This window comes from Poecile atricapillus, chromosome 3 (genome assembly GCF_030490865.1).
Source record: "Poecile atricapillus isolate bPoeAtr1 chromosome 3, bPoeAtr1.hap1, whole genome shotgun sequence".
Taxonomy (NCBI): domain Eukaryota; kingdom Metazoa; phylum Chordata; class Aves; order Passeriformes; family Paridae; genus Poecile; species Poecile atricapillus.
Genome location: NC_081251.1, coordinates 86,422,007 through 86,434,234, shown reverse-complemented (window position 1 = coordinate 86,434,234; position 12,228 = coordinate 86,422,007). Strand labels below are relative to the sequence as shown.

General features: G+C 42.3%; 1 protein-coding gene across 1 annotated transcript in view; it reads left to right on the top strand.

The window, feature by feature from the left end:
• Window positions 1–12,228, top strand: part of KIF6 (kinesin family member 6) — a 260,796-nt gene that overhangs the window by 183,789 nt on the left and 64,779 nt on the right. Inside the window, exon 16 of the mRNA XM_058835346.1 lies at window positions 5,716–5,766. Coding sequence (XP_058691329.1) covers window positions 5,716–5,766 — 51 coding nt within the window. The remainder of the gene's footprint in view (window positions 1–5,715; window positions 5,767–12,228) is intronic.

Sequence of the window (12,228 nt, the reverse complement as noted above, 5' to 3'; positions counted from 1 at the left end):
AGCAGCAACTTGGGGAGTGATTTTTAAGGCACTGGAACAGTGCCAGCCTAAAAACAGTGAAACCGAGCTGTGTAGCGGTCCTTCAGCTCTGCCCGGACCCTTAGAGAACTTTAGCAGCGGGCAGGAGCAATCCGTAGACCAGAGATCTCCCTCTCCAGAAAAATTTGAGCGCCCGCCATCCGCAGAGCTCGGCGCGCAGGTTTTACCAGCAGAAAAACAACAGAACAGCGAAAATCGCTCGGCTCTGCCTTTACCGCACCCGCAGGCGCTGCCATCGCCAGCGCAGCGAGAGCCGCCTTTGCCTGCGCCCTCCGCGGAGCCTCCGCCGGCCCCTCCAGGACCAGCGCTGCAAGCACTGCTGCCAGCGGCCGCCGTGGAGCCTCCGCCGGTGCCCCGAGTACCTGCCAGTGCGGCCGCGAAAAACCCTCTCTTCAGCCCCCCCCGCGCCCAGGGGGCGGGGGGGCGCCGCCGCCGCCGCCGCGGAGCCAGGGCAAATGCCCAAGCACACAGAAGAGCCGCAGCCACCGGTAAAATCCCCACAGCAGCAGCAGCAGCGGCGAGGAAAAAACGAGAGAAAAGGTGGAAAAGAAGGAAAAAAAAGGCTAACTCAGGACGCTGCCCGCTGCCACCGGCCGCGGGCCGGGCGGCCAGCCGGGCCCCCTAGCTCCGGCCGGCCACGAAAACCCCGTAAAAGCCGAGCCCAAGCCCAGATCTGGAGCCGGGGCCGGGGCCGTGGTGAGCATTCCCTCCCCCGCACCCATCCAAGGTGCCAGCCAAGAAGCGGCGGGGGAGAGGGGGGGGAGCCCAGGCCCCACTTTCGCTCGCGCGCGCGTGCCCTGTGAGCTCCTTTCTTCTGTGCCGCAGGAAGCGGCGCGAAACCGCGGCACCCCCGCGGACACCCACCACTTCCCCGCGCGTGTGCGCCCCGCGCGGAGCGAGCCGCGAGGGTTGGCGCGGAGCCGTGGGACCTGCACAACACCCCCGCTGCCCCGCGCTCGCCCGCGCTCCAGCGGGGAAGCGGCGGGGAGGACGGGGAGCGAACTTCGCTACCCCCCGCGCCCGTCAGTGCGGCCCGCGCGCGCGCGGACCGTGCTACGGGCACCGGGCCGGGTTCTGCCAGCCTTGTGCTGCCAGGTTCTTCTCCTGCGAACCCGAGCCGCCCCGCGAGACGGTGCCGGGGCTCGAGCAGTGCCCCGGCCAGCACGCGTTCCCCCCCGCCTTGCAGGGGGTGAACCGCACCAAAGTCCTGCAATCCCTGCGAGACCCAAATTTGCTCATTTTGTACCACTTTCGTGTTCTTTTAAACCACTATATTGACAAGTTAGACTGTCAGTTTGAACAGACTAACAATGTTTTGTATTAGTTCACTGAGTTAAGGATATTTGACTCAACCGTCAAATCCTTGCAAGGAAAACAATCTTTAAACATCATCTTAAACCAAAATTCCAAATTAATATCCATTCCAATATCTAGTAAAAGAAACCACTTGTGCCGTGTTTGTTCTCCCTCCTGCAGGGCCCAGCAGGATGTTACAAACACTGTACATTTTTTATTTTTTTCCTAAACCAAAAGGGTGAGTTGTGGAGGCTAGCTTTAGAGAAAGCTGCAGGCCCCATGGCCTGCCAGACCTGCCTGAGAAGCTAGCCTGGGAATTTCATGGGAGGATTCAAAACAATCCTCAAAGACAGAAAACAGCCTGCAGGTGCTGTTTGTCTGTTCCCGTGTTTTCCTTGCAGGAGAAAGTCAGGGGGTGGTGAACCCCACTGACCAATGATGGTAATGTAGCACTTTACTAACCAATAAGAGTTTCCTTTCTGTACTTTCCACGAACTAGTCTATATAACATGGCTGTAGCAATAAACTAGAGATTCTCTCCTGTTCTGACTCCCTTGAGAGTCCGTGTTGTTCTTCCTGCCGTTCCCAATTAGAACGACAGCCGGGTGCCTTGGCACTCTGCCAAGAGCACACCTGGTGTTTTGGAAACATCCTTTATATACTATTTCTGCTACATGGACTTCATGCATATTCCAACTTTTCTGGGAACCATTTTGCATGGCCACTCCTTGGGTCTGCCTTTTTAGAGCAAGCACATTTCTTGGTTTTGCAGTTTTAATTCCTATCTTATCATCTTTTGATTTGGCCTTTGGCTCCTTCTTCCACAGATGGTTGAGTGTTGATAGCAGCCTGGGCTCCATCATCTGTTCACTCGAGGTTATCCTGCCCATTCAGGCAGGACCTGAACCTAACACCTAAATTCTTCTGACCTACACCTAAATTCTAGCTAATAGCAGGAGAAAAAGAAAAAGACTACATTCACACAGCAAAAGCTATTCTAACATTATACATATAACATTAATCTTAATACTTGTGAAAAGCCAATATCACAATATGTATTTATAACAAAATCTAAACAGTCAAATTTCAAATTTGATTAAAACAAGTTGAAAGATTAAATAATTTCTGTCTGGCTAAGTCTTGGTATGGAACTATTGTCAGGTGCCTCATGATATTACCATGTCCCCTGAATCAGAACTTGTGTTTGGCCTACTTTTCCCATAATGCAATTTCAGTTTCTCCCCATGGACTTTTTTAGTAAATGAAGTTCAGTTTGTGCTGCCCTTAAAAGGCAGTTTGGACTATGTGAATTGTATAAATGTCACCTTTCTATTTCTATTTAAAGGAGAAAAAGAAAACTGTTTTTCTAGAAGAATGGTAAGGTTGGAGTTTAATTTTTCTAGCCGATAGAGAAGTTTTTTTTATTTCCTCTCTGATTACAGGTGGTCTGATTCAAACTTCTAATTCTTTCACAAAGATGCCAAGTAGAAGAAGTAGTTTTCTTGCAGGATCATGGTCCATGTTACGGGTGAAGCAGAAGTGTACAATGGCTAGAATGAAGGGAGAGATTAACATTTGGGACACTTTCACACTGCTGAGTGGTTTGACAAAGCTTGCAACACAAGTAGAGCTTCTGCAGCCTGTGGTTTCTATCCTACCTATGTTCAGAGTAAACTCTATGTAATTGAAAGTCAAGCCTTTTGGCTATAATTTAAAACCCAGTGAAAACGTTCTTGTGTTTCCACATATTTGTATTGATGGCAAGCTGTTGTCTGTCTACTTGATCTTACTCTCATTGACTTGTGTGGCCTGCTTTTTTTCAGTTGACCTCATTGCCACTTGAAACACAAAACATTTATACTGCTGATGATCTGTTAGTAGCAAAGTTAAAGAAGGAGGTATAACACCATTAGTGGACAAGACTGAGAACTGTATGTCACCCTTATTTTCAGGTGGCTCTTGATGAAAAGCCTGTTGTCCCTACTGGAACCATATTTTTCAAACAACAGTGGCAGTTGCCTTTTGTAGATCAGAGCACTTGAGAGAGTTTCAGAGCTCTTACACAAAGATAAATGCATAGATTGTTTCTGAGGCACCTCTGTTAATGGTAACCAATTGAAATGAGTTTCAAGATAACTACAAATTGTTTCATGGCTGTCTCATGGCTCAATATTGAGTGAGTAACGCCACACTGTGTGAAACAGTGCAATAGAATACAAGGATCTAAATAGTAAGAATAGCAAAAAGAAATTTGAGGAGAAAGTAGCGTGTTTAACCGCATTTCATTGAGTATTGAAATCAACTGACTTGCTTTATATCACTTTCAAAGCAGAAATAGCATGAATGTTGATCATTCAACCAGTTTTTTATCAGTAAAAATTTGTAATCAAGGGTGTTTTTTCTACAGTTACAAGAATCAACTTATTTAACTGAATGTGGCTCTTTGGTTGAGTGTTAGTATAGCTGAGATGGAGGATTTATTTTTTTTAATAGCAGGGTTAGATGAAGTTAGCTATTTCACTTAACCTGTTTCTTGGTAGCTGAAGGCTTTTGCTAATTTTACAAATTACATTCTCCTAATTTTACAGGTAATTTTAATTGCAGAAAAATTTGGCTTAATTAAAAATAATTTGAAAGAATAAAACTTTCTCTGCAGAAAAATACAACTCAATGTCTATTTTATAGTCAAAAAGTAGGTAGGGTGTTTCGTTTGTTTTCTATAAACATTCAGAACAACAAAACTTGAATGTTATACTGTAGTGTACTGCAAATAATAAATTTCCTACAATGCTACTAAATACTTAACGATTATTCTTGTGATTTCCAAAGAAAATCAATTTGTTATGGTTCTTTTGTGCTCGCAGAACAATCTAATTCTTATGACCTGTGAATTTAATTTTTTTTTTATATTCTCTGGTTAAGCATTTACCAAATTTTAATGACTTAATTTGGCTCTGATTAGCTTCCACTCTTAGACTTCACTTGTAAGAAAAATTATATTTTTAATTCAAAATGCATGCTGATATGTTATAAATAATCACAGGTCTAGAGGGGAAAAAAATGGATTTTTTTTCTTTCCCTGGTATCCAGATTTACAACTTAGCAAATATTATGAACAAATCTCTGCTTAGAAATTGTTTTAATTTGAAAACTTAAGAGGCATAATCCCATCCCCCTTCAGAATACATTTACTGTTGAAATTCTATATTTAGGGTTATGTTTTTCCTTTCTTGGTTCTATTAATGTCTTTGAATAATGGCTTCCCATGTGGTAATCTAATTATTGTTTGAAATTATTGGGAAACTGGCCCATTGTCATAGATCAGGTGAGAAATTGATAAAAGAAGAATAAAAGTGAATTATATGGGGCATGGGAGTCTAACTAGGAATGCTGAGGTAATGGAATTGGTTAATTTTTGATTGAAAACCAATGACATCTACACATTGAGTCCTGTTGAGTAGTTGCTGTGATTTTGGAATGGTACTGCCCAACTCAGTGCCCCTACCAAGACTCTCCAAACCACACGCTGCTGTCTCTCACTGCCCCTTTCTCCCCTCCCCTTCCCAGCTGTGGTGGGATGGAGAGAATTATTGAAGGTAAGAAAGGCAAAGATCACAGGCTGAGATAAGAACAATTTACTGGAAACAGCAATGAGATAAGAAAATGAACAGTAACAGCAACAATGTCAATGACAGAGGGTACAGGAAAAGAAACAATTCACACAGAAAACCTCCCCAATATTAGGCAATATAGGATGGCTCCCTCTGCCATGTTTACTTGACCCTTCGCCCAAGAAGAGTGTCCCTTTCCCCTTACCCCAACAATGATGTGAGGTAGAATAACCTCATGGTCCCCTCCCAGCTACTGAAAAAGTTAACTCCAGCCAGAACCAGGACAGTAGTAGAACTTGCAGAAGCTCTAGTACATGGGATATTTAAAACTGAGCAGGACAGATGAGAAAAAAAATCGATTTGGGGGAATTGCCAATTTTCACTGGCAAAGGGGTGGACTAGTGACCTACTATCTGGTAAGTGCTTTTAAGTCTGTTTGAATAAATACTTGGAATTCCCACTTGGATTTCTTTTGTATCTAGCACTAGGAGATCATTATCTTGTGGAAGTTCTTGACAGTAAATGCCTGATTTTCAGTCTTTCTTACTGGACAGTTAAATCTCAGTATATGTACAGTCACATTGTGCCTACTTGTTTACTTGCAGTGGAGAGAAGGAGAGAACTCAGAAATCAGCTTGTCCCATGGATCACAAAAAAACCCTAAAATTGCCCAGCAACAGAGGAGTTTCAAATGGTGGGAAGTAGGTAATGACTTAATTGATTTTTGACACTTTGAATTCTAATTATTTGCATTTTGTGTCTTTTACAGACCATCTGAAAGGAAAGATAATCCAAAGGCAGATTCAGAGGGCAGCTCTAGGTAAGAGCATAACATTTCTAATAGATTACAACAGGGACAACAAGCTCTCTTCCCAGGGCTGAATCTGCTTCAGAGGCAGGTTGCATTTTTTATGACAGTCTTTTTACTGCAGTATTTCTAAAACAGTCCATGCCACAAAAAACATGGACTCTATGAACTTTGCCTGAAATTTTACTCAAAAGGTATCTGATTTTATATGTGGTGAGAAAAATAATACACAATTCTTACAGATTTAGAAGTTTGGTTTCTGATTAGTCTAATCTGAATTCCCATTAACTGACATTGATTTGTCCTGAGGCTGATCTAGTAGCCATGTTGCCACAATCTAACATTCTTTTTAATTTTTCTCATGACAAGGGCAACTGAAGGCATTAACAGTTCATTTCTCTCACATCTAGTTATTGAAGTTGAGAAGTTATTTCTTGAAATTTCTCTTGACACAGCTGCAAAGCTAAAATTGTCTGTGTAAGTTGTTCACAAAAGTGTAAAGTCATCCAAATTTGGTTTAAGAGCTTTAAGCTGATTCCACTGACTTTGTTCTGAAATGGCCTAAGAGTGTTCATAAGAGAATTCCACTTTGGGGGCAGTAAACTTCAGCCAAAATTTGACACAAAAACGCAGGGGCGATCAGTCTAGATCCCCCCTCATTTAGATCTACAAAAGATTCCCAAAATGTGCCTTCATGTACTTCATATAAAAGATAGAGGTAACTCAGACCAGATTGAAGTTGATATGTGTATTTCTATATATACATAACAGAACATTTATCTCTTAATAAGAAGAGAAAATTTGGGGGCTATCTTTTCATCTAAGAAAAGTCAGGTGAGCAAGTTACTTCAGAATAACAGAACTGGTTCTCTTTCTAATTTATCCATGCATCCATAATTCACTCCAGGTTTGAGTACCATCTATTTAGTAATTTTTTTAACACTCTTGCAAGTTACATCAAGATGAATATAGCAGTGCTATTTATGAGAATTCCTTATTCAATGTTTTGAAAAATTAATATATTCTGAATGTGTGTTTCAATATGAATGATAATATCTGGTCTTGTACACTGACTTTTTTGCTAGAAAAAAAGAAAAATAGAAAAATTGTATTTCAAATGCTGTTTTCAATAACTAAGCTGTTTTTCACAACATAGGTAGGTAAAATTTTTCATGTCCTAAGGAAATGCCACAGTAGTGACTTTACCAGCTATACATTCAGAGTGTGATTATTCTATTAGTATTTCATCTCATAGCAGACAACCCGTGTGTTTTTGCCTACTTGGTTTGAACACTGCTGTCTGCTTATTCTCACTAGACTCACAAAGTCTAGACCACACAAAGTATTTCCAGTATTTACATTATTATTTTAAATACTCTGGATATTTAGACTTAATATTTATTCTATGAGTTGGGTGGTATAATTTGCCTGCCTGCTTTTCTGGATGAATGTTCTTTCAAAGAGTAACAGGTGCCAAGTCTCCCAGGCACTTCTTGATAATCAGAATCTCATCAAGATATTTTTTAATGAAAATTGCATGGTTTAACAGACCCTAATTAAGGGTCTGTTGAAATCCCAACATGAAATAAACACACCATTGTTTCAACCAAGTTAACATCTTCCAGCTGCCGTTTTTCCCTTCCCCTTAACTTACAGCATTTTATGGTTAAAACTTGTCAAAAAACTGCTGTAGTTGGATTTTAAAGAGTGTAACTCTGTTTCCCTTATGGCTGTGCTTAAGATGTGCATTTATTTTTCAAGGAAAACAACATTATTTAGCCAATTGATTTTAGTTATCTCTTTTAAAACACCATATGCTGGGAGGTAAAAAAGGACACAAATGGGAGGTGTCATCAGAGAAAACAGATGCTCAAAATTTGTCAGTACACCACAAGAAACTTTTTTACATAAAGTTTGAATACTTTATGTAAATTTGCAAGGATTCATCTTTTTTAACTGCAAAAAATACCTTAATATGCAAATAATCTTTCAGAGTGTATTGGTTTGAAAGACAGGTGTCTGCTAAGGAAGGCAGGAGCCTCCCTTGAAATGGAAAATGTAAAACCCTTCCTTCTGAATTATTTTCACTTTGAAATTAAAGGGCTCTCAGGCAAAAATATGGGAATAGGAATAACAGTTCTTTACTATGAAAATTAAAATAAAAATGCAGCTGTACAAAAAAATACTGACAGAGTAAATCACTGACAACCTGTTGGTCAGAGTGTTGGTAGCAGTCTGATTAAAGGGTGGCTGCAGTCTTCTTGGAGTGATAGATGTGGTTATGTTGAAGCAATGATCCTCTAGAAGGGTGTAGTTTTCCTCTGGAGATTTAGTGGTGGTGTTGATGGGTTCAGTCTTCTGGGAATTTAGTGGAAAAAGGCTGTCTGTGGTGTTCTAAATCTTAGATTATGTCTAGGTAGGAATGCTTGGCTCCTCCCCCTGGGTGGAACAACCCACAATGGGATGCTGTAATTTTATCAGTCATGTTGTGAGACTCAATGGCCTATTAACAGAAGATATCTCCCTGGAGAGAGGATGGGTCGTGGAAGAGACAAAGAACACTGCCTTACTTGGTTTTATCAGCTGGCCTATTAACAGAAGATATCTCCCCCGAAGTTATGAGGGATGAGTCATGGAAGAGTTGTGTACACACACAGTAGACACACAGTTTGTGGGTGATTGAGAATGGGCTGCAGCCAAGCCTCATCCCTAATGAGCTACAACTGTGTAGGACAGGTGAACAGTACTCAAGGCAATGAAACAAAGAGTGCTGAGGTGTACTGACCAATGACAAAAGGGTAGAGAGGGCACACAGGTGTAATGCATTTAAGATTAATATCTTCATCTTATATAAATGTATAAAAGGTTGTGATGAGGGACAATAAAGTGCTGATGCTTGAAGCCTTCTCCTGTGTCAGTCATACCTCCACCATCATCTGGTGCACCCAACATGATCATGAGGTGATTCATGTGGACAACTAAGATGGTGGAGCCCAGCTGCACTAGCAGGCTAACAAAGAGCCTAAGGAGCTGACTAACTAAAAGCCTGCAGAACTGAGCCAGGCAAGAGCCTGAAGAATGGAGTGGATGACTTTCAAACAAACACGCCTCTCCTAGCTGAGCAGTTGCAAACTTAGGAATGGCAGCTCAGATGTCAGTAGAGGAGGACTGCATATTGGACACTCTGCTGTGAATTTTATAGAATAAAGGTAAAAGATGGGAGGAGCAGGTGCTACGCATGTTTTTATTTGGTGTGGATGAAACAGCATGAGTATGAACACACAGACTACCTTCTTTGTGTTTCTTCTTTGAACACAGAGTGGGGGGAGAGACAACCACAGGGTCACTTATGATGTGGGGTTCAGTTTGGGAAGCTTTGTTAAAAATAAAAGGCAATAGAGAAACAGCACTCATTACTGCCGCTCCAGCAGCTGACCCCATAGCTGCAGCCATATCCCCTTTGTCTCCTCCTCCCTCTGTGACTGCGCCCTCTGTGAAGGGTCCTATCCTGACGGTATCGCCCAAGAATTGCGCTCTTCCCCTGGATGGCGATGTTGAAATTCAAGGTCTTGGAAGCCGTGCCAGCCCGGCCTGGCCATGGTGGAGCCACTGTAACCCTACCACTCACACAAGAGGTTTGGGATAGCACCCAGAAGCTGTGCGGGTTGCTGAGAAAGGACTGCCAGCTGCTGCAGCTTTCCTTGGCAAGCAGTTACCTCTGCTGCTACTTGGGTGGTGCAGAGCTAACCAGGAGCTGCTTCTGAGTCCTGCAGCTGCAGACAGAGCTGGGGCTGTCAAACCCTGGGGAGAATTGGTGGGGCCGTATCAGACAGCTCCTGTCTGTGCTTTTTAGCCAGCAGGATGCTGTGGCAGAGGCTGCAGATGGGCAAGCACATTTCCCACAGGCAAAAGCCAATGGTGTATCCCATTCACAACCAGAGCGTATTTTGATTGATTCATTGGGGCTGGCAGAGTTAAATGAAACAAGAAGCCCACCAACCACCCCTCCACTGCAAGATATACTTACACCAGAACTAGTGGCCATTCCAATAAGAGGGGCAGGTCTAAAAAGATTTTGGGAAAAATTGTATGAACAATTTTATATTGTATTGGGGGGGGGGGGGGAGCTAGACATGGAAAATCAGATTCTAGCATGTCCCGTGATCCAAAATAATGGTGACAGCCTGGATGAGTAGAAACCTTTTCATTGGAGCATAAGCAAAGATTTAAGAATCTGCATAATTCTGAGGCAGCATGGGTTTACTTCCCGTTTTGCTCAGTCTATGCTACGAGATATCTTTAGTAATGAGTTAAACCCCTTCAGCTGTTGCCAGATAGCACAGATTTGCTTCTCCCCCTTCCTGTGTTGGTTTTTGAGTCACAGTGAATGAGCTAGTGAATGAGGTCCCCTTAAGTAATTTAGAACGTTCTCAAGATGATCCGTCACTTTTGAGTGGGTCTGCCCCAGCTCATGAGGGACCCTCCAACTAACACCCTGCAGCTCCAAGCCTGACTGCACCCCTTGGTGCTATGTAAAAGCATCCAGTTATTTTCCCCAGGATCAGGATTAATGAGCAGAGAGATGGCTCTCACATTCAGACTTAGGATATTTATTTTTCTTATCTATATTACATTTTTACAGACAGTAAGCATTTCTACACACTAATCTAACAAGCCACAAATGGCGACCTAGGGCTCTGTCCATAAGGCCTTTTAAGCCTTATCCAATTATCAAATGCCAACTAATTAGCTTTTTACTTTTAACCCAATAACCAATCACCTGTGTTCTGCACTGTGTACTTTTCTATCCAGTCACACAATATTACTAAAATCCATGAAGAAGAAGATGAAAGAACAAGGCAGGTTAATGCCCTAAACCCTCCATCTTGTTGCATTCATATTACTATATTCTAAAACCTTAAAGTCTAAATTTTCTACCAAGTGATATCACACACTTCTGTTTAAGCTGCACACTCACAGTTTCAGTTCTATCTATTAATTTTGGAAACCTTTTCTATAGCCTCAAGCCAAACACAGTGTTTTCTTGTGGGTCTGTACCTGTCAGCACAGAAAGCATGAAATTCTATGTCCAGAGTTCCAACAGTGCTACAACAGGGAAAGGAGTTCACATTTCTCATGATGTAGCATGTACCAGATGTAGGAGCTCCTCAGCAGTCATGGAATGATTAGCAGAAGCCTAGTGAGCTGTATATCAAATTTATAGATTGTCTTAGAGAGGCAATTGAAAAACAATTTCATAGTGCAGCAGCCCAAGAAACTCTGCTTTTGCAATTGGCTAAAGATAATGCAAACGTAGAGTGTACAGAGGTCTTATTGCTGCTGCAGAATCCTATGCTGGTAGATATGATTGAGGCTTGCAGTGAAGTCCGGACGACACAATATCAGGTGGAACAGCTTACAAATCAGGTCACGGCAGCAAATCTCTGAAAGTTGTTTTTGATGTGGTCGAAGAGGGACTGCAGCAGACTGGGACACTATGCCAAATTATGTTATTCTAACTTTGACAGCAAGGGATGAGCTCTGCCACCCAGAGGGCTGCCTGGAGCTGGCAATACATCCAGCTACCCCTTCCAGGCATATGCAGCACGCTCAATGCCAGAACCAAGGGAAGTGCCAGGATGGATGTCATCACAGCTGTCTCAGTCACCATAGGCAACACCAAGGTACATGAAATACCATCAGATGCTTTTGGACCTTTAGATATGGGTTACGTGCATTACTGGTGGGATGTTAAAGTGTTACTTTGCAAGGGCTGTTTGTGTTACCTGGAGTTATTGATGTGGACTATCTTGGGCAGATTTTTGCCATGGTGTGAACACTCATATTGTTCAATTGCTGTATATATATATGTCTATATAGATACATAATTTGGCAGGTGAATAATATAAGGAAGGAAATAAGGCAGATGATATTCCTATTTTCTCTCTCATTATATTATTTTCCTAAAATGTTTATTCACAGAAGTTTTTCACTCATGCACTGATACAAAGCATCTTGAATAAACCCTAGATCTCAGTTAAAGGTGAGAGGAATCAGGGATTTCAGAGTCTCAGAGTCACTATAATGTATTTGTAAAGATCTGGTGTTGGTAAGAGGTGCTGTTAGATTATTTGGTCTCTAAAAAATTGACAGAAATAAGTCATTTGAGGCAAGAGGAAAATGGAAAAGTATGAAGGTTACTAAGAAAACTGTGGTGTCTCAAATAGGAAGTCCATTTTGCAGATACCTTTTGCAATGCAAGTACCTAGTGCAGAATCCATTGAAAGAGAGGCTGGAGTGTTTGGATCTATGGGCACCCCCAAGGTCTTTGGACCTAAATGGTCACTGACTCTAGACCTAATAGGAAGTGTTTTTTAAAACTCCTACGAGATTCTTCGACTCTCCTCACCCACCACTCCCCCCCTCTCCCCCCGCCAACAAGTGACTGTTGCAGCATGCTCCCTGGAAGTATTT